Source organism: Jaculus jaculus, chromosome 2 (genome assembly GCF_020740685.1).
Source record: "Jaculus jaculus isolate mJacJac1 chromosome 2, mJacJac1.mat.Y.cur, whole genome shotgun sequence".
NCBI classification, from domain to species: Eukaryota; Metazoa; Chordata; class Mammalia; order Rodentia; family Dipodidae; genus Jaculus; species Jaculus jaculus.
The window spans coordinates 48,474,232-48,502,178 of record NC_059103.1 but is presented as its reverse complement, the minus strand read 5'-3'; the positions used below and the strand labels follow the sequence as shown (position 1 = coordinate 48,502,178).

Below are 27,947 nucleotides of genomic sequence, written 5' to 3'. Positions count from 1 at the left end.
GTCCCCGGAGCGCCGCGGGCGGCCGCGCGGCAGTCTTGCTGCGCGGCCGTCGGGACACTAGTGGCCAGCGCCCGAGCGGAGCGCAGACGCACGCGCGCGCGCCATGAGGGAGATCGTGCACATCCAGGCCGGCCAGTGCGGGAACCAGATCGGCACCAAGGTGAGCCGGGGCAGTGCCCGAGGGTGTCCTCTCCCCACCCCCAACCCCGCCCCGAGGATGGGCAGCGTGTGGGGTCCCGGGTCTCCGAGCCTGGCGCGCACCGCCCGCGCCTCTTGGGTCGATCCCTGGAGTCCACTCCCGTCTAAGGAGCGAGCGCGGGGTCCCGGCGGGTGTCCAGACTGGGGACCCTGTTCCCCCACATCCCATCCCCCCGATGGGGGGGTTGAAGATAGATGAGTGGTGGTGGTGGGGGTTCCCTGAACTCCACCGCTGACCGTCTGCCCCTTCGTCCCCTTCTCCCCTCCCCCGTCCCCAAGTTTTGGGAAGTGATCAGCGAGGAGCATGGCATAGACCCGGCCGGAGGCTACGTGGGCGACTCGGCGCTGCAGCTGGAGAGGATCAGCGTCTACTACAATGAGTCATCCTGTGAGTAGCGAGGTCCCCCCCCCCCCCCGGCATGCCGCCGTCCCCAACTGCACCCCGGCCTTTCCCCCGGGGTACCCCTGGCACGCCCTGACAAGGACCTCCGGGCCATCCCCTCACCCACCCGTACCCAAGCGGAGCCACGCCCCGGCCCTGGCCGAGGGTGGGGGTGGGGGTGGGGCGGGGTGGGAGGGCGCTGCCTCAGCACTGAGTAGCGGAATTTGCTCAGGGAAAAGTTCTGGCGGGATCCCACAGGATGAGGGGCCACTCCCTCTCTCCCCCCGGGGGCGGGAAGCCCGCCCTCGGTTTATTTAAACTTGGGGATGCAGCCTATCCCGAGGTTCTGAGGTCTTGAAACGAGACGATCCGTTGATGTTGTGAAATTCACTTGGCTGGGCCTGGCCGTCCTTTTCTGTCTCTTTTCGAGAATGGAGCAGGTCAACAGCATAGAAGACACAAGACGATCCTTGAAGAAACACACCTTCCCCCCCCCCTACTTTAAGACAGATCTCTTATTAGAGATGCTTGGCTCACATTTTGCAAAGCACTTGCTTCAACAATTTCTCTGGCCCTTCGCCTGAAACTACACTCCCCGGGGTTCTGAAACTTCAGGCAGTTCTGAGTAACTAGTGGAAGAGTTTAAAATGAGACTGTGACTTAAGTTTGGGAATGTCATTCCTGCCCTGATAACTCGTGAACACGTGTACACTGTTACACAGTAAGATATAAGAGTGGGACAAGACATGGAACGTAACCCCGGGAAAATGGCAGAGGCCCTCGTGGCACACGCGGGGTATGTGTACCCAGGAGAACTTTTCTTAGTGGTTTGGAGTCACCAGATTTTTTTTTTTTTTTTTGAAACTTCCTTCCTGTCTGTGCGGAGCTGGGAAGCGCCTTGTACGTGAATCATGGGATGTTATTCTTCTTATCAGCTCTGACAGATGGCTTGGAACACCTGGACCGATAGAATTTCAAGGTGGCACTAAAAGAATCTCGGGGGTACACTGTGTTTCATGTTAAACCTTGGGCCAGCTTGATTGACACTCTGCTCAATCTGAGCTGGGCAGAGCCAGCAGGAGTGGTAGAGCACTTCCTGTTTGGGACCATTGCCCATCTTCGCTGACAGCAAGGACTTCCCCGGTTGTTATGAAATGTTACCTAGGTACACTTACTCATCAGTGAGCCTGTTTTGGGGGACGTAGCTCCTGGATGGGTCCCGGCAGGGGGAGCTCAGACTGTAGCTTGGGATGGTATATGTTTGTGCATGGAGCAGGTACCAAAAAGCAGAGAGAACGCCAGTTTGTTTCCATAGGCGCAGTTTATTTCCGTGCAGCCTAAAAGAGAGAGAGAGAGAGAAATACATTTGTCCAACAGGAAGGAAGTGTTGGGGTAAACTGGAAAATACAGGAAGCAGTCAAGAGAGCTGATTTCTCACCAGGCCTTGTTGTTGATGGCTGGTTCCTCCTCCCAGGGTTGAGACCAGTGATTCTAAGAGAGTCATTGTGCCATCCCCGGAGAGACGCCGCTCATGCCTTCCAGGAAGCTCTAGTGATAGGAGTTGCTAGAAGGAAGTCAGTTGCTCCAAAAGTCTGGAAGTAACACTTTTTTTTTCTCCTTCAGCTCAGAAATATGTGCCTAGGGCTGCCCTGGTGGACTTGGAGCCGGGCACCATGGACAGTGTGAGGTCTGGGCCTTTTGGGCAGCTCTTCCGACCTGACAACTTCATATTCGGTAGGTTCCATCTTCCTTCCATTTTTAACTATTTTATTTATTTATTATTTGTGTGTGTGTGTGTGTGTGTGTGTGTGTGTGTGTGTGTGTGAGGGGGAGGTGTAGGTAGATAGAGAATGGGCACACAGGGCATCCAGCCACTGCAAACGAACTCCAGATGCATGTGCCACCTTGTGCATCTGGTTTATGTGGGTCCTGGGGAATTGAATCTGGGTCCTTAGGCTTCACAGGCGAGTGACTTAACCACTAAGCCATCTCTTCAGCCTTCCTTCCATTAAAAAAAAAAAAAAGTTTATTTTTTTTTTAAATAATTTGTTTTGTTTTCTATTGTGTTACTGAGGTTTGAATCCAGGGCCTTGGCCAAGCTAGGTATAAGTTCTGTAACTAAGCCACACTCCATGGCCATCTGCTTTTTAAAAAAGTTTATTATTTCAAAACAACATTCATTTGCAATCAGAGAGAGAAAGAGAATGCGGGGGTGGGGGAAGTGGTTGCACCAGGACCTCTTGCCACTGCAACTGAACTCCAGGTGCATGTGCCACTTTGTTCATCTATCTTTATGTAGGTACCGGGGGATTGAACCCAGCCTGTCAGGATTTGCAAGCAAGCACCTTTAACCACTGAGCTATTCCTACAGCCCCTGGGTGTTTTTTGTTTGTTTGCTTTTTTTTTTTTTAATTTATTTATTTGAGAGCGACAGACACAGAGAGAAAGACAGATAGAGGGAGAGAGAGAATGGGCGCGCCAGGGCTTCCAGCCTCTGCAAACGAACTCCAGACGCGTGCGCCCCCTTGTGCATCTGGCTAACGTGAGACCTGGGGAACCAAGCCTCGAACTGGGGTCCTTAGGCTTCACAGGCAAGCGCTTAACTGCTAAGGCATCTCTCCAGCCCGCTCCTGGGATTTTTAAAAAATATTTTAAATATTTTATTATTTAAGAGAGAGAGAGAAGTACACCTGGGTACACAAGGGCTTCTAGCCACTGCAAGCAAATGCTAGATGCATGTGCCACCTTGTGCAACTAGCTTATGTAGATACTGGGGAATCGAACCTGGGTCCTTAGGCTTCACAAGCAAGCACCTTAACCACTAAGTCATCTCTCCAGCACCCCTGTTTTTAATTTTTATTTTTTTATTAACAACTTCCATGATTATAAAAAATACCCCATGGTAATACCCTCCCTCCCCCCACTTTCCTCTTTGAAACTCCATTCTCCATCATATCCCCTCCCCATCTCAATCAGTCTTTCTTTTATTTTGATGTCATGATCTTTTCCTCCTCTTATGATGGTCTTGTGTAGGTAGTGTCAGATACTGTGAGGCCATGGATATCCAGACCATTTTGTGTCTGGAGGGAGCATGTTGTATGGAGTCCTGCCCTTCCTTTGGCTCTTACATTGTTTCCACCACCTCTTCCGCATTAGACCCTGAGCCTTGGAAGGTGTGATAGAGATATTGCAGACTGAGCACTGCGGTCATTTCTTTCCATCACCATGATACCTTCTGAGTCGTCCCAAGGTCACTGCCATCTGAAAAGAGAAGATTCTCTACCAAAAGTGAGAGTAGCATTAATATAAGGGTGTGAACATTAAGAGAAGTGCTTACTGGGCAGTTTGATAAACATAGTATGCTTAACCAGATGGCAGCAGATGTTACAACCCCAGGACTCATGACTTATCTGTTTTAGGTGTTCAGTATCAGGGATGTATTCCCTCCCATGGAGCGGGCCTCCAGTCCAGTTAGAGGGCAGGTGGTTTCCCTCATAACAGACGTGCCACTATTGCACCTGTTTGCTCATTTGGCCTGGCTGGCCAAATATAAGGCTTGCAGTGTCCACTGTTGAGTATCTTCATTGGTGATTTCTCTTTCTCCCATTGAACTGCATGCAGAATGGCTTCTTCCAGCTTTCTGTCAGCTGTTTCTTTTTTTTATTTTTTAAGTCAAGTTCTTCCTAGGTAGCTCAAGCTGGGCTTGAACTCAAAATCCTCCTGCCTCAGGCTTCTGAGTTCTGGGCTTAAGAAGTCTTTGTCCCCCTGCTTGGCTCCAATCTGTGTGAATTCCTAAGAGAAAGACATAAAACGAAATCAAGTGGTTCTTCAGGATGGGTGAAGATTAGAAGGTTTCTTATTTGTATTAGTTACCTTTCTCGTTGCTGTGACAAAACACTTGACAAAAGCAGCAATACAGCTTGTCGCTGTAGAGAAGGCAGGATGGCAGGGACAGGAAGCATCTGTTCATGTGTAGTCCACAGTCAGGACGCAATGCTGCTTATCCATTAGCTTTCTCTTTTCTTTTCTTTTCCTTTTTTTAATTTATGAGAGAGGGAGACAGAGAGGGGGGGGAGGGAGAGAATTGGTAGGGCAGGGCCTTTATCCACTGCAAACGAACTTCAGACACATATACCACCATGTGAGCATGTGTCACCTGTACTTGTGTGGCTTTTGTGGGTTCTGGAGAGTCCTACCTGGGTCCTTAGGCTTCACAGGCAAGCATTAACCCCTTGTCAACTAATACTCTAACAAACCACTTTAAAAAAAATTATCTATGGGCTGGAGAGATGGCTTAGCGGTTAAGCGCTTGCCTGTGAAGCCTAAGGACCCCGGTTCGAGGCTCGGTTCCCCAGGTCCCACGTTAGCCAGATGCACAAGGGGGCGCACACGTCTGGAGTTCGTTTGCAGAGGCTGGAAGCCCTGGCGCGCCCATTCTCTCTCTCCCTCTGTCTTTCTCTCTGTGTCTGTCGCTCTCAAATAAATAAATAAATAAATAAATATCTATTTATTTATTTGAGAGAGAGAGGAAGAGGTAGAGAGAAAGAGAGAATGAGAATAGGTGTACCAGGGCCTCTAGCCACTGCAAACAAATTCTAGATGCATGAGCCACCTTGTGTACCTGGCTATATGTGGGTAATAGGGAATTGAACCTGGGTCCTTTGGATTTGCAGGCAAGCACCTTAACCACTAAGCCATCTTTCTAGCCCACATACTATAAAAGAACATTTTATTTATTTTCAAGGAAAGAGAGAGAATGGGTGCATTAGGTCCTCCAACCACTGCAAACAAATTCCAGATGCATGTGCAACTTTGTGCATCTGGCTTTACATGGGTTCTAGGGCATCAAACTTAAGTTATTAGGCTTTGCAGGAAAATGCCTTAACTGCTGAGCCCAGCCTTTTTTTTTTTTTTAAATTTGTTTATTCATTTGAGAGAGGGGAGGGAAAGAGAAAGTGACAGCCAGCTAAAAACAGTAAGTATAGGTGCACAAGGGCCTCTTGCCCTTGCAAATCCTTTTTTTTTTTTTTTTGACCATTCTGAATAAACTGGAGTTTATTTGAATTTGGAAAACAGATAAATTAGGAGGCCATCATTTGCATTACAATAGGATTCTTCACTTGAAGGGAGGATTCCTTGCGGAATTCTTTTATTTTTTATTTTTTTATAATTTTTAAAATTTTTATTTGCATTTTCCATGATTATATTTAAAAAATCCCATGATAATTTCCTCTCTCCCCACCCCCCCCTTTTTTTTTAAATCAGGGTCTTGCTCTAGCCCAGGCTGGCCTGGAACTCACAGCAATCCTCCTATCTCTACCTCCTGAGTACTAGCTGGCTCTGGGCATTTCTTTTGACTTGAATGCTCTCCTGTTTAGCTTAACTCTCCCTAAATTAAATCTCATAATTTATCTTTAAAAAAAATACCACCGCAAAAAAAAAATAAATAAATAAAACCACACACAAGTTACATACTTCCAACATATAGTCCCATTCCAAAAGGGAAGATTGGGGGTACAACAAGTAAAGATGAGACCAAAGCAAAAATCAGAGCCCAGCAGGACAAACTCCAAGCCTTGCAGCTCCATACCTGGCATCTGGGAATGACCTGGTCATTGATGAGCTGAAGCGGCCTCCTCTTTCTAGCTCTGCTGCTTGCAGGACACACAGCCTCTCTCTGGTGCCGGCCCGTCGTCATGCTGCAGTTTTTCTCAGTGGAGAGCCCGTAGTTCTGGCATCTCCAGCATCCTGGGGTCTCCACTGCAACTGTAACTTCACAGCTTCACACGGTGACCTCTCAGGCCTTCTTGCAGGGACTCTAACCCTGACACACATTGCCTGGCCTGATCGGCTCTCTGGAACCGTGGCACAAAATTGCATGACGCCCTCCATCTCGCACATGTCATGGTTATCAAACCAGCACCACATGGACAATGCTGTCAAGCTCTGCTGCCAGCTTCAGACGCAGCCTGTTCCCTTTCAACTACAGTTGAGGGTTGCCTCTTTCTGCCTAGGCAGCTGTTTTCCAGCAAGTAAACCCTTCAGCATTCTAGGTCCAGGCTCTGTTTCTTCAAATATGTATCTGCATTCTCACAATCAGCCTTCAACAGGTGGAATCTTACCCTCTGGGGATCTTTCTTGTCCCAGAAGAGCATGAAGAGGTCATGCTTCTCTTTAGTAGCTGTAGTCTCTTTTTCAGCATGTGCTTTGGCTGCAAAAACTTACTCAGGCTCTTTTCCTTGACAAACTGCACATTTTTTCAAATACTTTTTTGTCCACTTACTGCTATTATTCATTGTATACCTGGTTGGGTAATAGTGTTGAGCAATAACCATGCCACAGCCTGAGTGCTTACCTGCCTTGAAATTTCCTCAGCCAAGCAAATTAGTCCATTACCTTTAAGTTCAGCCTTACTCAAGTTCTTGGGACATTGGGCACTGCCTACAATTTTTGTTTTAATTTTTAAAGTAAAAGGGTCTTTTAAAAATTATTTATTTATTTGTTTAGTTGAGAAAGAATGAGTGGGGCTTCTTGCTGCTGCAAATGAACTCCATATACATGTACCACTTTGTTCATCTGGTTTAATGTTGGCACTAGGGAACTGAACTTGAGTCTGAAGGCTTTGTAAGAAAGTACCTTTAACTGGTGAGCCATCTCTCCAGATCCTCACATTGAGGCTGGATCTTTCCATTTCAATTAGCCTAATCTAGAAAATTCCTCACATGCTCAGAAATTTTTCCAGAGGTGATTCTCAATCCTTGTCAAATTGACAACTGTGATTAACCACTACATCATCTGACAAGTTTATCTCTAAAAAAGATTTTTTAGGGGTGGAGAGATGGCTTAGTGGTTAAGGTGTTTGCCTGCAAAGCCAAAGGATCCTGGTTCAATTCTCCAGGACCCACAAAAGCCAGATGCACAGGGTGACCCATGTGTGTGGAGTTCATTTGCAGTGGCTAGAAGCCCTGGCATGCCCATTCTCTCCCTTTCCCTCTCTCTATCTCCCTCTCTCTGCTTCTTTCTCTCTCAAATAAATAAATAAAATATAGTTGAAAAAACCTTTTTAAAATTTATTTTATTTATTTTAGAGAGAGAGAAGAGAGGAAGAGAGAGAGATAATGGGCACACCAGGGCCTTCAGCCGCTGCAAATGAACTCTAAATGCATGTGCCACCTTGTGCAGCTGGCTTTTGTGGGTCCTGGGGACTCAAACCTGGATCCTTTGGCTTTGCAGGCAAGTGCCTTAGCCACTAAACCATCTCTCCAGCCCTGACAAGTTTATCTTAATATTAGTTAGATATTACATGTAATTCTTACTGTTTCCCAAAAATTACCATACTAACTATTAAGAAACATGCCTGTAGGGAAAAGTATCAACAGGTTCTTTAACTGAAATGCTTAAAGTTTGATTTTTTTTTTTTTTTTTACTTTTTCAAAGTAGGGTCTCACTATAGCCCAGGCTGACCTGGAATTCACTCTGTAGTCCCAGGCTGGCCTCGAACTCATGGTAATCCTCATACCTCTGCCTCCCAAATGCTGAGATTAAAGGCATGTGCCATCACACTCAGCTTGAAGTATTTTTTTATTTTTATTTTTTAAAGAGAGAGAGAAAGAGAAGTGGCACACCAGGGCCTCAGCTACTGCAGTCAAACTCCAGATGCTTGCACCACCTAGTGGGCATATGCGACTGTGCACTTGCCTCACCTTTTGTGCATCTGGCTTACATGGGATCTGGAGAACCAAACATAAGTCCTTAGGTTTCTCCGGCAAGCGCCCCAACTGCTAAGCCATCTCTCCAGCCCTTGAGGGTTTTGTTTGTTTGTTTGTTTGGTTGGTTTTGTTTTGGTTCTGGTTTTTTGAGGTAGGGTCTCACTCTACCTCAGGCTGACCTGTAATTCATTACGTAGTCTCAGGTGGCCTTGAACTCACAACAATCTTCCTACCTCTGCCTCCCAAGTGCTGGGATTAAAGGCATGTGCCACCATGCCCAGCTTTGAAGTATTTTTTAAAATATTTCCATAAATACAATGAAATATTTTTTCCTGGGACAAAATATGAACATGAAATTGGTTTAGGATTCATATACATCTTATATGCACAAGCTGAAGGTGATTTTCTTTCCTTTTTTTTTTTTTTGAGAGAATGTGTCATGCAGCCTAGGCTGCTTCAAACTTGCTATGTAGTTGAGGGTAGCCTTGAACTCCTAATTTTCCTGCCTCTACCAGAGTCCTGGTCTTATAGGTACTACCAGGCCTAACTTGAAGGCAATTTTGTTTTTAATGCCTCTGTGGTTTATTTATTTTTAAGGTAGGGTCTCGCTGTAGCCCAGGCTGACATGGAATTCACTATGTAGTTTCAGGGTGGCCTTGAACTCTTGGTAATCCTCCTACCTCTGCCTCCTGATTGCTGGGACTAAAGGCATGCACCACCATGTCCGGCTTGCATCTGTGTTTTAATGGTGACCATCACATGAGGTGAGATGTATGATATTTCTACCTGTGACATCAGGTCACCATTCAAACATTTTCAAATTTGGGAGCATTTTGGGTTTTGGATTTTCAGATTGGGAAAGGCAGAGTGTCTTCCATAAAGATGGTTGATTCCTTTCCTGAAAGCACCTGAGCCTGAGTATAGAGATTGAATTTATCATCAAAGGTTTTTATCCCAGCCCTTTCCTCAAAAGACCCCATGCAGAGTTGGGCGTGGTGACACACACCTTTAATCCCAGCACTTGTGAGGCAGAGGTAGGAAGATTGCCATGAGTTTGAGGCCACCCTGAGACTACAGAGTAAATTCTGGGTCAGCCTGGGCTAGAACAAGACTCTAACTTGAAAACAAACAAACAAACAAATGACCCCAAACAGACACAGTTTAATTTAGAGTTATCTAAATCACTACTAAGAAGAAATGATGGAAAACGTCCCAGTATTTTCTGTGGGACTAAATAGCTTCATTAGGACACAGTATGGGAAAGCTGTAGACCAAACTTACTTAAAAATATAGATGTAGGGCTGGAGAGATGGCTTAGCGGTTAAGCGCTTGCCTGTGAAGCCTAAGGACCCCGGTTTGAGGCTTGGTTCCCCAGGTCCCATGTTAGCCAGATGCACAAGGGGGCGCACGCGTCTGGAGTTCGTTTGCAGAGGCTGGAAGCCCTGGCGTGCCCATTCTCTCGCTCTCTCCCTCTATCTGTCTTTCTGTGTCTGTCACTCTCAAGTAAATAAATAAATAATTTAAAAATATATATATATATATAGATAGATGTAGGGCTGAGGAGATGGTTCAGCGGGTAAGGTACTTGCTTGCAAAGTCCAATGACTCAGGTTCAACTTCCCAGTAACCATGTAAAGGCAGTTACACATAGTGGTGCATGCATCTGGAGTTCATCTGCAGCAGCAAGAGGCTGTTGTGTGACCATTCTTTTTCTCTCTCACATGAATAAATAAAAAAACAAGAAGAATATATATGGATGTAGAATTCCCAAACATAATATTTAGAACATCAACTGTATTTGTTTAAAAAAATGGGGGTGAGGGCTGAAGGGGTGACTTAGCAGTTAAGGCATTTGCCTGCAAAGCCAAAGGACCCAGTTTCGGTTCCCTAGGACCCATGTTAGCCAGATGCACAAGGTGGCACATGCATCTAGAGTTTGTTTGCAGTGGATGGAGACCCTGGCATACCCATTCTCTCTCTCTCTCTCTCCCCTTCTCTGTCAAATAAATAAAAATAAGATAAACATATTTTTTAAATTTTTTGTTTATTTATTTATTTGAGAGTGACAGAGAGAAGGAGGCAGAGAGGGAGAGAGAGGGAGAATGGGCGCGCCAGAGCTTCCAGCCTCTGTAAACAAACTCCAGATGCGTGGGCCCCCTTTGTGCATCTGGCTAACATGGGTCTTGGGGAATTGAGCCTCGAACCGGGGTCCTTAGGCTTCACAGGCAAGCGCTTAACCACTATGCCATCTCTCCAGCTCAAAATAAGATATATTTTTAAAAAAGAGAACAAATAGAATATTGCATGGTGTGGTGGCATACACCTGTGATCCAGCCCTAGGGAAACAGAGGCAGGAAGATGGACATAAATAAGTTTCAGCCATCCAGGGCTACAGAGCGAGACCCTATCTCAAACAAACAAGCAAGCAAACAGAAATTTAAAAACCAGCACATCAAAAAAAAAAAAAAAAGCAGTACATTATAACTGAGTCAGAATAGGGCAGAAAAGGTCATGGTTGGTATGCTGCCATGTTCCCTGCACTTGAATCTTCCAATTTACTGTATGACCTTGGAATTATCCAGTGGGACTGTCTGTCCATTCCTTAGTGAGACAGGATCAGATGCTTAGGTATGTAGGATGCCTGATACACATTTAATGCTTATTGAGTTACCAACATCCTGAGAGGGCGTGGATAAATCAATACCACAATGGTTGGTAATGAAAACGTTTTAAAATGGTGTGTGTGTGTGTGTGTGTGTGTAAGAGAGCAAGGTCTCTTGTTTGCTGCTGTGCTTAGAACGCCAGGCTAGCTGTCCTGCAAGCTTCCAGGATTCTCCTGTCTCTACCTTCCGTTCACCATAGGCAAACTGGGATTAGTCACTTGTGCGACCATGTCCTGCTTCACATGGGTTCTGGGGATTTGAACTCAGGTCATTATGCTTGAGCAGCAAACATTTTGAGCCACTGAGCAATTTCCCCGGCCCGAAAACATTTTATTAGATGCCAAAAATATTTGCTAAATCTATGTATTGTTCCTGATATATAGAGGACAGGAAAAAAGTTTGTAAGTGGAATGGGGTGTACTTGCCTGGCATGTTCGATGGCCTTCATTCAGTCCCCAGCCCCACAGAAGGCAAAAGAAAACCTATTTAAGCTACAAGTACAAGTTAACTTCCTTTATTTAAGGATTCGTTTTTTAACATATTTATTTATCTATTTGAAAGAGAGAGAGAAAAAAAGAGGCAGAGAGAGAGGGAAAGAGTGAGAGAATGGGCGTATCAGGGCCTCCAGCCACTGCAAGCAAATTCCAGCTGGGCACAGTGGCACATACACACCCCTTTACTCCAGCACTAGAATGAAACCCTACCTCGAAAAAACAAAGAAACATCAAATTCCAGACACATGTGCCACCATGTGCATCTGGCTCATGTGGGCACTGGGAAATCCAACCTGGGTCCTTTGCCTTCACAGGCAAGCACCTTAATTGCTAAGCCATCTTTCCAGCCCAAGGATGAGTTGCAATGTCATGCGTTTTGAATGTTAAAAATATTCCCAGGCTGGAGATGGTGCAGTGGTTAAAAGTCCATGTTCACAAGCTGGGTATGGTGGCACACGCTTCTAATTCCAGCACTTAGGAGACAGAGGTAGGATGATCACCGTGAGATCAAGGCCATCCTGAGACTGAATTCCAGGTCAGCCTGGCCTGGAGCAAGACCTTACCTCAAAACCCCTTCTCCCCACAAAAAGTGCTTGTTTACAAAGTTTTATGGCCCAGATTCAATTCCCAAGTACCCACATAACCCCACAAAGTGGCACGTGCACCTGGAATTCCTTTGCAGTGGCTAGAGGCCCTAGTACACCCATTATCTCTCTCTCTCTCTGTTTGCAAATAAATAAAAATATTAAAATAACATAAAAGTATTCCCAATAAAATTAGGTGTGAAGAGTCTATGGTGTCTGCTATTATTCGATGTTCTGAAAACTCTACCCAGTAAACAAAAGCCAAAGAGAAGTAGACCAAGCCTATAACATCTGGGCACCTAGGGAGGATAATTATTGTCCAAACTGTTGCGTTTTTTTCAACTTTTTATTGACAACTTTCATAAATACAGACAATATGCCATTATCATAATTCCTTTCTACCACTCCCCTTTGCTTTTTGTTGTTGTTTATTTTTACTTATTTGAGAGCAACAGACAGAGAAAGAGGCAGGTAGAGAGAGAGAGAAAATGGGCAGTCCAGGGCCTCCAGCCACTGCAAATGAACTCCAGATGCATGCACCACCTTGTACATCTGGCTTATGTAGGTCCTGGGAAATGGAGCCTCGAACCAGAGTCCTTAGACTTCACAGGCAAGCACTTAACCGCTAAGCCATCTCCAGCTCCTGCTTTTTTTTTTTTTTTTTTTTTGACACAGGGTCTTGCCCTGGCTAGCCTCAACTCAGTCCTCCTGCCCCAGCCTCTCTAGTGTCAGGAAAATTATATGCGTGAGCAACACCTGACCTCAAAAGCTCATGTCCATTCCACAGTGCAAAATGCATTCAGAGTCTAGTTGGGTGTGGTGGTGCACACCTTTAATCCCAGCACTCAGGAGGCAGAGGTAGGAGGTTCACTGTGAATTGGAGGCCATCCTGAGATTACATAGTGAATTCCAGGTCAGCCTGGACAAGAGTGAGACCCTACCCTGAAAAACAAAAAACAACAACAACAAAAAATCACCAAAGTGAAAAATTGCATCTTTCTAAATACAATTCCTTCATGCCCCTGGGCAGTGTCTTAGAAGGCCCGAGCTGCTGCCGTTCCACCAGGTAAGGACGGTCTGCCCAGTCACACCTGGAGAAACCTGCAAACCTAGTGGTTACCGGGTGTGGTGGGAGGCGCAGAGGCAGGAGGATCGCCATGAGTTTGAGGCCACCCTGAGACTACATAGTGAATTCCAGGTCAGCCTGGGCTAGAGCAAGACCCTACCTTGAAAAACAAAAAACAAACAAACAAAAAAATGAGCTGGCTAAACACACTCCCATGGTGGTGAATCACAGATACATCCTCCCTCTTGCCATTTGTTGAAGAAACAGGAAGATTGCATTTAGCTCTGCAAATTGCTTATGCTGGTCAAAGGCAAAACATTAGTTTCTCTATGTCTTCCCTTGTGGCCCGGATGTTGTGCCACAGGCAGCACCCCCTAGGATGGCAGCTCTGTGCTTAGAACTTGGTGAGGTTTCAGAAACAGTCATATCCCTGAGTTCACAAAATTGGGTGGTCCCAAGCTATTGGTATTTCTTTGGCTTAATTTATTTGAACTCAAAATTGGAAGTGTTTAGAAGGACCTGCACTTATCTGTCTAGCTATTTGTATATGGATCAAGAAAATTAAGCAGAGCCTGGAGAGATGGCTTAGTGGTTAAGGCACTTGCCTGCAAAGCCTAAGGACCCAGGTTCGAATCCCTGGTGCCCACATGAGCCAGTTGTGCGTGGCAGCACATGCATCTGGAGTTCGTTTGCGGTGTCTAGAGGCCTTGGTGTGCCCATTATCCCTCTCTCTCTCAAATAGACAAATAAACATTAAATATTATTAATAAAAGATTAACAGATGCACAGATAACAGATACACAGACCAACCTCTGTGTAACCATTTAGATTTTCAGTTTTCCCCATAAGTCCTCAAAAATGATAGAAAATGCTCAGCATGGTGGCACACACCTTCAGTCCCAGTACTTGGGAGGCAAAGATAGGAGCATCACCATGAGTTCAAGACCACCCTGAGACTCCATCATGAATTCCAGGTCAGCCTGGGATAGAGTGAGACCCTACCTTGAAAAACAAAACAAAACAAGATGTTAGAAAATAACGCTGTCTTCAGAATTTCTTGCATCTTTACAATTTAGTCAGGAATGCATTAGAATAACAAGTTGTAGTGACATGAAATACCCGTCATTATAATTGTAGAAGTGGACATCTTAAATTATGGATCTGATTTGTTTAGATTAGGGTGATGCCTGTAACTGCAGCACTTGGGAGGCCAGAGCAGGGACATCACTGGGGATTTGAAGCCAGCGTTGAATGAGATCTTGTCTCAAAAACAACAAAAAAGAATTATGAGGTTTTGTTGTTATTGTTTGAAGTAGTGTCTCACTTTAGCTCAGACTGACCTGGAACTCACTCTGTAGTTTCAAGGTGGCCTCGAACTCACAGTGATCCTCCTACCTCTGCCTCCCAAGTGCTGGGATTAAAAATATGCACCTTGTTTAAAATGAATATACTTACTTTATTAAAATAGTATGTGTCTGTTCTGGAGAATGGAAGGTTATCTTAGAATGTACAAACATACTATAGTGTTTGGTCAAAAAGTTGTTTTTATTTAACTATTTTATTTATTTATTTGAGGCAGAGAGAGGGAGAGAGAGAGTGAGAATGGACATTGCAGGGCCTCCAGCCACTGCAAATGAACTCCAGACACATGTGCCACCATGTGCATCTGGCTTACATGGGAAATGGAGAGTCAAACCTGGGTCCTTAGGCTTTGCAGGCAAATGCTTTAACTGCTAAGCCATCTCTCCAGCCCAAAAGTTGTTTTTAAATCATTCCTCCACTAGTGAAAAAGGCAGAATTGTCTCCGTTATAGCTGGTTCATGAGGTGATTCACCTCTCACAGGCTCACAGCTTTTGGTTAGAGCTGATAAATGAAGATACACTATTCAAGGATTATGATCATAGTATATGCTCTATGTTTATGGAAGTTGTGGATAAAAAGTAAAAAAAGCTGTTTTTTAAAATTTTATTAATTACTAGACAGAGAGAATGGGCACACCAGAGCCTCCAGCAAATAAACTCTACCATGTATATCTGGTTTACGTGGGCTCTAGGGTGTGGAAGCTGGGTCCTTAGGCTCCGAAAGCAAGTGCCTTAACCACAAGGCAATCTTTCCAGTCCTGGTTGGGAGCTTTGATGCCTGGTTCTTTGATGGCTTTGCCTTTCTCTGTGTGGCCTAAGGCAAGTCACACAGCCTCTCTGGGATGCTGTAAAATGAGCCCTCAGGCTATATTGAAGCTTCTTAAACTGTAGCGCATGATCTCAAATGGGGTCACATAACTGAAAGTGGGATTGTGACAAATTTGGCAGCAGTCTAAGATTTCTGAAGGTGCAATAACCAAAAATTAATTCGAAACCATATGCGTCACAGATCCAAGGTATTTGTGGCAGCATTCACCCCGTTGTATCCTGTGACTTCACTGCAGCCTTGGCTACGGACACACAGCACGGACACCACTGTGCATGAGGCCGTGGCAGGCAGTGCTGATGAACACTACCTCAGCCACCTCAGTTCAGCTTCAAGACTATTCTGTGCTACAGTTTTCAGTGGTGTTTTTTTTTTTTTTTTTTTTTTGGTTTTTGTTTTTTTGGTTTTTTTTTTTTGGTTTTTCGAGGTAGGGTCTCACTATGGTCCAGGCTGACCTGGAATTAACTCTGTAGTCTCAGGGTGGCCTCGAACTCACAGCAATCCTCCTACCTCTGCCTCCCGAGTGCTGGGATTAAAGGCGTGCGCCACCACGCCCGGCAAGTGTTTTTATTGTATTAAAGATTTGATAATGGTTTGATTATGGAAAACAAGGACTTCTATTGTTTTCCTACCTTCATTCCACATGCTGTATCAAGTTAGTATGTCTTGGGATTGAATTGTGTCATCCATCTTAGTAGTATGCAAATTTGCTTTTGCCTTTAATAAATTACACACACATATATAAACTATTTTATATTCCTATAAAAAAGGTAAACAAGCTGGGCATGGTGGTGTACACCTTTACTCCCAGTGCTCAGCTGAGGTAGGCGGATAGAAAGATTGCAGGGAGCTCAAGATCAGTCTGGTCTAGAGAAAGACTGCCTCAAACAAACAAAAAACATTACTGTTAGGCTGGAGAGATGGCTTAGCAGTTAAGGCGCTTGCCTGTGAAGCCTAAGGATTCCCTGGTACCCAAGCAAGACAGATGCACAAGATGGCTAGAGGCCCTGGTGTGTTCATTCTCTCTCTCTCTCTCTAACCCTCTCTATTTTTCTATCTCTCTCTCAAATCAATAAGTAAATTTTTTTTTTTTTTTTAAGAATGGTAGACTGGGGCTGGAGAGATGGCTTAGCCATTAAGGCATTTGTCTGCAAAGCCAAAGGATCCTGGTTCGACTCTCCATGACCCACGTAAGCCAGATGCACAAGAGGGAGCATGCATCTGGAGTTTGTTTGCAGTGGCTGGAGGCCCTGGTGTGCCCTTTCGCTCTCTTTCTCTCTGCTTCTTTCTCTCTCTCTCAAATAAATAAGTAAATAAAAATATATTTAAGAAAAAGAATGGTATACAGGAGAGATGGCTTAATGGTTAAGGCACTTGCCTCTGAAGCCTAAGAACTCATGTTCAAATCTCCAAATCCCACATAGCCAGACACACAGTGAGGCAAGTGCACAATGTTGTACATGTGCACCAGGGGATGCACGCGTCTGGAGTTTGTTTGCAGCAGGTTGAAGGTTCTGTTGTGCTCATTCTCCTTCTCTTTCTGCCTCTTTCTCTCTCTCTCTCAACAATGAAAATAATTTAGCCAGGCGTGTTGGCGCAGTTCTTTAATCCCAGCACTTGGGAGGCAGAGCTAGGAGGATCACCCTGAGTTCAAGGCCATCCTGAGACCACATAGTGAATTCCACATTAGCCTGAGCACCGGGCATGGTGGCGCACATCTTTAATCCCAGCACTCGGGAGGATTGCCGTGAGTTCGAGGCCACCCTGAGACTACATAGTGAATCCCAGGTCAGCCTGTGCTAGAGTGAGACCTTACCTCGAAAAAACAAAAACAACAGCAACAAAAAATTTTTTTTAAAGAATGGCAAAAAGCAGCACTGTTATCAGGCCAGAGTTTAGTCAGTGGTGGAGCACATGTGAGACTCTGCATTCTCATCGCCAGCGTCTAAAGATTAAATAAACAACTGTGGTGCTGGAGAGATGGCTCGATTAAGGTGCTTGCCTACAAAGCCTAATGTCCCAGGTTTGATTCCTCAGAACCCACATAAAGCCAGATGCACACAGTGGTCCATGCATCTAGAGTTCGTTTGCAGTGGTTGGAGGGCCTGGTGTACCCATTCTTTCTGCCTGTCTCTCTTCTCTATCTCTCTCTGCTTATAAATAAATAAAAATAATATTTATTGGGCTGGAGGGATGGCTTAGCAGTTAACATGTTTGCCTGCAAAGCCAAAGGACCCGGGTTCAATTCCCCAGGACCCATGTTAGACAGATGCACAAGGGGCACATGCATCTGGAGTTCATTTGCAGTGGCTGGAGGTCCTGGCATGCCCATTCTCTCTCTTTCTGTCTCTCTCCCTCTTTCTCTGTCAATTAAGTAAATATTAAGAAATATATATATATATTATTTATTTATTTACTTATTTATTTATTTGAGAGAAAGAAGCAGAGAAAAGGGGGCAGATAGAGAGAGAATGGGCAACTCCAGACACATGTACCACCTTATGCGTCTCGCTTACATGGGTCCTGGGGAATCAAACCTAGGTCCTTAGGCTTTGCAGGCAATTGCTTTAGCTGCTAATCCATCTCTAAGCCCAAATATTTTTAAACATATATATTTTTTAAAAAAAAACATTTTTTTTCATTCCATTTTCAGGTACAGTTTGAAATGCTCTAAGGAACAGGGTTGCCTAAATAACGTATAATTTTAAAAGTGAAAGTTACTTACATTTGAGTTTCCAACATGGAGATCATACTTTCGCAAAACTGCCTTTCTTAATTGCTGGCTGCATAGCAGTCAAGCCAATGCCATTGTGGGAAGAGAGTCACGAAGGCACTTAGTTTCCTTAAAGCCTCTTGGTGGATTTGTAAGTTCTCCTCTGGTCCAGGGTGGCCGAGGAGCACCCTGAGCCGGGAGCCTCATCTGTCAGAGTGGGGGCTGGAGGCCAGCGGGAGAGAAGGTAGCCTCCGGGGAAGCCCTGGGGCTCGGCCACTGCCTGCCAGGCCGGCTTCGAGCTTGCAGGCCGTGTTTAAGCTGGAGTCACTGATTAATGTCAGGAGGCATCACTGTAGATGTTCAACTTATGACCTCCAAATATTTAACCGGGAACGTCTGTTGCCATGAGACAGCCGCAAAATATTTTGAAAAGTCACCAGCTTCCCCTTATCACGGGCAGAGACAACTTCAGAGCTCACCATGCCATGGATGCGGGAGAAAGCAGAGTAGCTGGTGTGAGTGGAAGGAAAGCGTCAAGTTGAGTCTGTATACCTACCGTTTGCACAGGTTTGATTTATCAGGTTTTTATGACTGCCCGAAGCCACTTTCTTTCTTTTTTTAAAATATTTTATTTTTATTTATTTATTTGAGAGAGAGAGATACAGAAATAGGAAGGTAGACAGAGAGAATGGGCATGCCAGGGCTTCAGCCACTGCAAATGAACTCCAGATGCATGTGCCCCCTTGTGCATCTGGCTTACGTGGGAATCGAACCGGGGTCCTTTGGCTTTGCAGGCAGATGCCTTAACCGCTAAGCTATCCCTCCAGCTCTTAATTTATTTTTTTAATTTTTAGTTATTTATTCACAAGGAGAGGGAAAAAGAAAGAGAATATGCAAATGGGTTCAGCAAGGCCTCTTGCCAGATGAACTCCAGATGCATGCACCCACTTGTACATCTGGCTTTACCTGGGGACTGGGGATTTGAACCTAGGCTGTCAGGCTCTGCCAGCAAGTGTCTTAACCGCTGAGCAATCTCTCCAGGTCCACAGTGGCCACTTTTGAGTCTGCCCTCTGGGCTGGAGGAAAGAGAACTCTCACTCATGAGAGATGAGCCAGATACCAGACGATGTCCGGGTCCCGTGAAAAGCAGAGCAAGGAAGTAGCTACCTGAGAGGCTGGAGGTTGGACCCATGCCCTCCGGATGCATGGTAGTCATGGAGCAGGTATCTGCCCAGGCTGATCTGTGAACCATAGGATTGCCATGTCAATGGTCTTCATGCCCAGTAGGGCACAGGTGACAGGGAGAGAGGCTGGCGGAGGCAGAAATGGGGAAGCCACTGTGGTCAGTGTTAGCTGGATATTCTGCCCCCTGGAAACCTCAAACATTGAAATAGGCTTAATATTTTCAACACAGAGTTTACATTGAGAGCTTGAACATGCTGTGTTCAAACAATGCACAAGCATATAGTGCACAAATGGGAGCCCCCCAGCCCTAGGCGCCTTTGTATGCGTGCACACACGTAGAGTTCACTTTGTGTTTGGGAAATAGGATAGTGCTGCACATATTTTGCAGCCCCTTAAGAAGTTCACTCACGTCTCCCACACCCTTTCACAACAGTCACAGGATCTTCCTGTCATGTGTCATTTAGTGACATAAGCAGGGACTTAATGACGAGATTGAACACAGTTCCCTCAAAGGCATGTTTCGGCATTTTAATTTTCCTTGGATTTTTATAAAGTGGGTTTGTTGAGTTAAACTCTTACAAGCAACAGATAGTACTGAAATGACCATATCCTTCAGGAACTGCCTGGTCTTTCAAAACCATATACATATAAACATATACATGTGTGTGTGTGTGTGTGTGTGTGTAAGAGAGAGAGAGAGAATGAATGGGCATGCCAGGGCTTCCTGCCACTGCAAACCAATTCCAGATGTATGTGCCAATTTGTGCACCTGGCTTTACGTGGTTACTGGGAATTTGAACCAGGGCTTGCAGGCTTTGCAAGCAAATACCTTTAACTGTTGAACCACCTCCCCAAATCTACCATATAGACTTTAAAACTTTATTTAAATTTATTGCACACGTGTTGGGGGAGGTGTACCAGGGTCTCTTGCTGTTGCAAATTCACACCAAATGCATGCTCCACTTTATTTTTATTTATTTGAGAGAGAGAGAGAATGAGCACATCAGGGCCTCCAGCCACTGCAAATGAACTCCAGATGCATGTGCCACCTTGTGCATCTGGCTTACCTGGGTCCTAGGGAATTGAGCCTCGAACCAGGGTGCTTAGGCTTCACAGACAAATGCTTAACCATAAGCCATCTCTCCAGCCCCATGCTGCACTTTTTACATCTGCCTTTATATGAATGTTGGGGAATTGAACCTGGACTAGCAGGTTTTGCAAGCAAATGACTTTAACCACTGAGCCATCTCCCGAGCCCTTCAAAACCATATTTTAAAAGTTTTTCAAAAATTAAAAAATTAACATTTGGGGGCTGAAGAGGTGGCTTACATGTGAAGGTGCTTGCCTGTAAAACCTAAGGACCCAGGCTCAATTCCCCAGTACCTACATAAGCCAGATGCATAAGGTGGTATCTGCGTCTGGAGTTTGTTTGCAGTGGCTGGAAGCCCTGATGTGATCATATTCTCTCTCTCTCTCTCTCTTGGTCTCTCATTCTCTTAAATAAAAAAAAAAAATTTTTTTTAAATTAACTTTTGGGCTAAAGAGTTGGCTAAGTGGTTAAGGCATTTGCCTATGAAGCCTAAGGAAACAGGTTCGATTCTCTAGTACCTAGTAAGCCAGATACACAAGATGGCACATTTGTCTGGAGTTCATTTGCAGTGTCTGGAGGCCCTGGTGTGCCCATTCTCTCTCTGCCTCTCTCTCAAATAAAAATATATTTAAAAATTAACTTTTTGAGGGCTGGAGAGATGGCTTAGTGGTTAAGCACTTGCCTGTGAAGCCTAAGGACCCCGGTTCGAGGCTCAATTCCCCAGGACCCACGTTAGCCAGATGCACAAGAAGGTACACACGTCTGGAGTTCCTTTGCAGTGGCTGGAAGCCCTGGCGCGTCCATTCTCTCCTCTCTCTCTCTCTCTCTCTCTGCCTCTTCCTCTCTCTGTCTGTCACTCTCAAATAAATAAATAAATAAAAATTAACTTTTTGAGCCAGGCATGGTGGCGCACGCCTTTAATCCCAGCACTCGGGAAGCAGAGATAGAAGGATCACCATGAGTTTCAGGCCACCCTGAGACTACATAGTTAATTACAAGTCAGCCTGAGCCAGAGTGAGACCCTACCTCGAAAAGCCAAAATAAATAACTAAATTAATTAACTTTTACCAGATGGCCAGATAAAGCATTTCCATGCTACAAGATTCAAAAGCAGCACAAGGAGGGTAGGATGAAAAGTTGATTTCCTTTCTTCCCTGAACTTGTCTCTACATCCAGGTCCTTCCCAGAGTCAACCACTGCAGGGTTCTTATGTCATTTCCGATGTATTCAGTACATACATGTCACACACATACAGTGACAGCTATATACAGTATGTAGTGTCTTGTCTCCCTGTCTTTTGCCCCAGCAATATATTTTGAAAGCCTTGACTGAGTGGTTGCCTAGCATTGGTGAGACTCCAGGTTCAATCTCTAGTTTCAAAGTGGGGCAGGAGCCTGTGGGAGGAAAGACAACATCCCTATCAGAGCTAGGACCTCATCCTTGTGGATGGCTCATGTGTCTTTTCTTTCTTTTTTTTTATATATTATTTATTTATTTATTTGAGAGCAACAGACACAGAGAGAAAGACAGATAGAGGGAGAGAGAGAGAATGGGCGCGCCAGGGCTTCCAGCCTCTGCAAACGAACTCCAGACGCGTGCGCCCCCTTGTGCATCTGGCTAACGTGGGACCTGGGGAACCGAGCCTCGAACCGGGGTCCTTAGGCTTCACAGGCAAGCGCTTAACCGCTAAGCCATCTCTCCAGCCCTCATGTGTCTTTTCATAGGAAGCCGCCAGCATGAGCAGGGCATGGTGGCCCACGCCTTCGTCTCGTCTCAGTACCCAGAAGGCTGAGGCAGGAGGATTGCCATGAGTTCATTGAAGTCATCCTGGGACTGCAGAGTGAATTATAGGTCAGCATAGGCTAGAGTGAGACCCTACTTCAAAATACACAAACAAAAAGAAACCATCATGGACTTACCAGCTGCTGTTAATACATATGTTTTCCTTTTTTTTTTTCTTAACTGTTGTAAATTCAGTAGGTATTTGTGTATCTTTTACACACATGCAGATCTGCATGTGGAGGAAAAGGTACAGATGTTTAAAGATGAGTCTAACAGGGCTTGTAATAGATGTGTCTCAATCTATCTGTCAGAGGCTGTTTATATCTCCAGAGGAGTCCTTCCCCTAAACCCTCATCTCATAGCATTTCATTAAAAGTTAAGTGTAGGGTTGGAGAGATGGCTCAGCAGTTAAAAGAAGCTTGCTTGCAAAACCTGATGCCAGAGTTCAACTCCTCAGTACCCACATGAAGCCAGATACGCAAGAGTGGTGCATGTGTCTAGAGTTCACTTGCAGTGGCTAGAGGCCCTGGCATGCCCATTTTAATTCTCTCTTCTCTTCTCTCTTTTCTGCTTGCAAATAAAGAAAAATAATATTTTTTTTTTAAAGAAGGACTGAGGTCAGAACCAAATGTAGGCACATTTAAACTGGAACACCATTCTGCTGCCATCTGGGCTAAATGAACAGCAGGTGCATTTAGAAATAGAGGGCCTGCGGGCGTGGTGACGCACGCCTTTAATCCCAGCACTTGGGAGGCAGATATGAGGATCTCTATGAGTTTGAGGCCACCCTGAGAATATATAGTGAATTCCAGGTCAGCCATGAGTAGAGAGAGACCCTACCTTGAAAAAACAAACAACAAATAATAATAATAAAATAAATAAATTTATAAAAGGACTGAGCTAAAAAAAAAAAAAAAGAGTTAAGCTGGGTGTGGTGGCGCACACCTTTAATCCTAAATGCTCGGGAGGCAGAGGTGGGAGGGTCACCTGAGTTCAAGGCCAGCCTGAAACTACATAGTGAATTCCAGGTCAGGCTGGGCTAGAGCAAAACCCTAACGGGTCTCAGAGTGCTTACCACTTGAGCATGAGAGGCTAGGAAGGCGTAGGCCGTCTGTGTTTGGTTCCTCAGAACCCACCTAAAAAGCTGGGAGTGGCCACATATGTCTGTAATTCCAGTCCTTGAGGGATGGCACATCCAAAGAGTCTCTGGGGCTCACTGACTGAAGGAAAATGGCACTCCCAGGTGAGGGACACCCTGTCTCAAGGAAGCACACAAATGAGTAACAGAAAAGGTCACCTAACATGCTCTGGCCTCTGCCAGTACATGTCTGCACATCCATGCGTCTATCACACCACACATACTCCATACACAGTTTAAATCTGCAGCTAATTTTTAAACATTTTATTTATTTGAGAGAGAGAGGGGCAGATAGAAAGGGGAGGGGAGACAGAGAGAATGAGCGTGCCAGGGTCTCCTGCCACTGCCAATGAACTGTCCACATCTGGGTACCGGGGAATTGAACCTGGAACGTTAGGCTTCGCAAGTAAACACTAAGCCATCTCGCCAACCCCACACAAATTTTTTTTTAAGTGGAAAAGTTGTGTTAGAGTTAATATTCCAATTGCTCCTGCTACAATAAGAAAATGTCTTAAAGTGAGCATATTTAATAAGCCTTGTAAAGTCTTTTTGGTGTACTTCCAGGAACAAGAAAGCAATGACTAATATGAAATAATATGAAGCATTATTTTGCAAGTCAAATTGTTTCCAAGTTTGCTTTTCACAAATGTGAACTATTGACTGATAGGTTTTTTTTTTTTTTTTTTTTTTACTGGAGTGGAAGGGAGACAGGATCTGTGTATTTTAGGCTGGCTTTGAACTCCAGATCCTCTAGTCTCTGCCTCCCAGGTGTGGAGTTACAGGTGTGTACCATCATTCATAGCTTTGTGAATACTCTTTTTCTTTGCATGCATGTGTGTGTATGTATGTACAGTATGTGTGTGGTGTGCTGTGTGTGATGTATGCATGAGTGTGCAGGCGTGCGTGTCCCATGTGCGCGTGTGCATGTACCAGAGGAGATGCGGGGTCCCCTTCTCTTATTGCTCATCTGTGTATTTCCTTGAGAAGGTATTTCACTCACAACTCAGAGCTTTTGTCTATTAGTCACATCAATTCTCCAGTCTCTGCCCCCCGATGTTACAGATGTGCATGGCCACAGTAGCTTTTCAAATATTTTATTTATTTGAGAAAGAAAAAGAGGCAGGGAGAGAGAGAGAGAGAATGGGCATGCCAGGGCCTCTAGCCACTGGAAAGAAACTCCAAACGTATGTGCTACCTTGTCCATCTGGCTTTATGTGTTTACTGGGGACCTGAACCTTGATCCTTTGGCTTTTTTCAGCCCTCTCCCACCCCCCTTTTTTTTTTTTTTCCCAGGTAGGGTCTTGCTCTAATACAGGCTGACCTGGAATTCATTGTGCAGTCTTAGGCTGGCCTCAAACTCACTGCGATCCTCCTACTTAAGGCCTCCCAAGTGCTGAGATTAAAGGCTTTCAAGCAAGCACCTTTAAGTACTGAGCCATCTCCCCAACCAGGATGGGGAAGAGGCTTTTGAAGACGGGATGAAGAGGCCTTACCTCCCCCCCGCCGCCCCGCTGCCTTTTTTTATTTTCTCTCTTTCTCTCTCCTTCCTTCCTTCTTTCTTTCTTTTTCTTTTTTTTTTTTTTTTTTTTTTTTTTTTTTTTTTGGTTTTTCAAGGTAGGGTCTTGCTTGTAGCCCAGACTGACGGGGAATTAGTCTCAGGTTGGCCTGGAACTCACAGGGATCCTCCTACCTCTGCCTCCCAAGTGCTAGCATTAAAGGCGTGCACCACCACGCCCTCAGGCCCTCTATTTCTAAATGCACCTGCTGTTCATTTAGCCCTGATGGCAGCAGAATGGTGCCCTGGTTTAAACGTGCCTGTTGCGTTCATTTAATTTTTGCCACGAGGGTGCATATGCTCAGTGCCTTCCTCTAGTGAGCCGGGCCTCCCGCCCTCGCATCCATGATTGACTGTGTCTAAGAAACTCCTGATGGCTCTGCCGTCTCAGCCACCTGTTGCTTCCTTGGGAGCCTCCCCCTCCCATCCCATGTGGTCTCTCAGTAAGGGGGCGTGAGTGGGGTGAGCAGGCCGGACCTCCTTGCAGCTCCACTGACCCTGGGTCCGGGGGTGGGGGGTGGGGTCACATGTGCTGTGTTGCAGGACAGACGGGCGCCGGGAACAACTGGGCCAAGGGCCACTACACGGAGGGCGCGGAGCTGGTGGACTCGGTGCTGGACGTGGTGCGCAAGGAGTGCGAACACTGCGACTGCCTGCAGGGCTTCCAGCTGACGCACTCGCTGGGCGGCGGCACGGGCTCGGGCATGGGCACGCTGCTCATCAGCAAGATCCGCGAGGAGTACCCGGACCGCATCATGAACACGTTCAGCGTCATGCCGTCGCCCAAGGTCTCGGACACGGTGGTGGAGCCCTACAACGCCACGCTGTCCGTGCACCAGCTGGTGGAGAACACGGACGAGACGTACTGCATCGACAACGAGGCGCTCTACGACATCTGCTTCCGCACGCTCAAGCTGACCACGCCCACCTACGGGGACCTCAACCACCTGGTGTCGGCCACCATGAGCGGGGTGACCACGTCGCTGCGCTTCCCGGGCCAGCTCAACGCCGACCTGCGCAAGCTGGCCGTGAACATGGTGCCCTTCCCGCGCCTGCACTTCTTCATGCCCGGCTTCGCGCCGCTGACCGCCAGGGGCAGCCAGCAGTACCGGGCGCTGACCGTGCCCGAGCTCACGCAGCAGATGTTCGACGCCAAGAACATGATGGCCGCGTGCGACCCGCGCCACGGCCGCTACCTGACCGTGGCCACCGTCTTCCGGGGCCCCATGTCCATGAAGGAGGTGGACGAGCAGATGCTGGCCATCCAGAACAAGAACAGCAGCTACTTCGTCGAGTGGATCCCCAACAACGTCAAGGTGGCCGTGTGCGACATCCCGCCCCGGGGCCTGAAGATGGCCTCCACCTTCATCGGCAACAGCACGGCCATCCAGGAGCTGTTCAAGCGCATCTCCGAGCAGTTCTCAGCCATGTTCCGCCGCAAGGCCTTCCTGCACTGGTTCACGGGCGAGGGCATGGATGAGATGGAGTTCACCGAGGCCGAGAGCAACATGAACGACCTGGTGTCTGAGTACCAGCAGTACCAGGACGCCACTGCCAACGATGGGGAAGAGGCTTTTGAAGACGAGGACGAAGAGGAGATCGAGTAGAGAGAGGCCCTCTATTTCGAAATGCACCTTTAGCCCCGATGGCAGCGGAACGGTGGTCGTGATTTTAAACGTGTCACAGACACCCTCGTGGGCCAAACATGTTGAGCTTTTTGTTCCACATACCACCAGGAATAGAGTGCTTTTCCTTAGTGTTGAATCCGCAGTCCTAACCAAGCAGACCAGACCACACACCAGGGAGAATCGTTCTGGAGGCTTTGAAAGCAATAGGAGGGAGGGGCATCAGGGCTAAAGAGAGAAACCTCACCTTCCACTAAGTAAGTCTGTTAGCTGGAGGGTTACAACGGAGAGCTTTTCATCCTTGGTGATGAAAACCGAAGCCATGCGGGGTTGCCTTAATTGAATATGCAATATGGAACTTTGTGACAATCTATTCATAATAAAATGTTCAACTTGCTCATCAGTTCGCTTCTAGCTGTGTGCTTACTTAGCAGGTAAGGTTCTCTGCATGGGTACACTGAGTCACTGGTCTCTTCCTGGGGCTAACTGCACCCAAGAAGCAAAGGACTCTTTTTTTTGGATTTTTTAAGGTAGTGTCTCACTCTAGCGCAGACTGACCTGGAACTCACTCTGTAATCCGGGTGGCCTCAAACTCACGGTGATCCTCCTGCCTCTGCCTCCTTAAAGGCGTGTGGCAGCCATTATTTCCTTGAGCATGGAAGGAGTATAAATAAATACCTTTGCAGCAGTGCTGTGGGTCAATCCGTGGGCCTCACGTGCTAGATTAGTGTTGTACCGAGCACACTGCTAGTTACCCCTTCTGGTCATCTGCAGCCACCGTTAAATCTACCTATAGAATCACGTTTCCATATTAGGTCCTTGGGCACAGGGCTCAGCCTTGTCAAGAAGCCCCTGGTACACTTGAGCCTTCTGGAACTGGCTCCTCCCAGATGCATCCTGCGGGTCCCACAAGCGCTGAGAATGCACCAGGCCTAGGTTAGAAGGTGAAAGGCTCTCACACAGCTTCTACTCCACAGGACACCATCAGGTTAGCTCTACTTGCTACTGGACTTCCTGCTCACTATTTCTGGTTCATTGCTTCCAGCCTCTTGAAGTTGTGTGTGCCTTTGCTTTTGGTGGAGTGTCACTTCCAAGTGGACATGGTCTTAGCAAGACCTGCCATCTCTGGGCTGCAGAGGTGGATTAGCAGTTAAAAGACACTTGCCTGTGAAACTAAAGACTCAGGACCCACATAAGCCAGATGCACAAGGTGGCACAGGTATTTAGACTTCATTTGCAGTGGCTGGAGGCCCTAGCATGCTTATTCTCTGTATGTCTCTCTCTCCCTCTCAAATAAGTAAAAATATAAAACAAAGACCAGCCTTCTCTGTGTCCTTGGTAAGCAACCCCAGTCCTTCCCTGGAGCAATTGTGACAAAAGCTTTGTCATTTGGAGCCACTGCAAATTTGGATTACAAGGTGGTAAACTTTAGGCCCATGTTCCAAGCCCCACATTCAGTGACTTGCGGGAACACCCCAGCACTGGCAGATCGGAAGTTAGAACAGTGCAGCAGAAAGGCAGTGTGATAATCATTTTGCAGGTAACTTTTTTTGTGAGGCAACAGTCAACACCATC

At 46.1% G+C, this 27,947-nt stretch overlaps 1 protein-coding gene across 1 annotated transcript; it reads left to right on the top strand.

The window, feature by feature from the left end:
- Positions 1 to 39: 39 nt before the first annotated feature.
- Tubb6 (tubulin beta 6 class V) lies at positions 40 to 26,775 on the top strand. The gene is made up of 4 exons (XM_004656831.2): positions 40 to 160; positions 478 to 586; positions 2,204 to 2,314; positions 25,291 to 26,775. Exons 1-4 carry the CDS (start codon positions 104 to 106, stop codon positions 26,352 to 26,354), a joined length of 1,341 nt encoding a protein of 446 aa, XP_004656888.1. The 5' UTR covers positions 40 to 103; the 3' UTR covers positions 26,355 to 26,775.
- The last annotated feature ends 1,172 nt before the right edge of the window (positions 26,776 to 27,947 follow it).

Excerpts from the sequence above, each read along its gene's own strand:
- Tubb6 (XM_004656831.2), top strand. The coding sequence starts at position 104 with ATGAGGGAGATCGTGCACATCCAGGCCGGCCAGTGCGGGAACCAGATC. Across the intron at positions 587-2,203 it reads CTACTACAATGAGTCATCCT|CTCAGAAATATGTGCCTAGG; the intron begins GTGAGTAGCGAG and ends TTTCTCCTTCAG. Across the intron at positions 2,315-25,290 it reads ACCTGACAACTTCATATTCG|GACAGACGGGCGCCGGGAAC; the intron begins GTAGGTTCCATC and ends GCTGTGTTGCAG.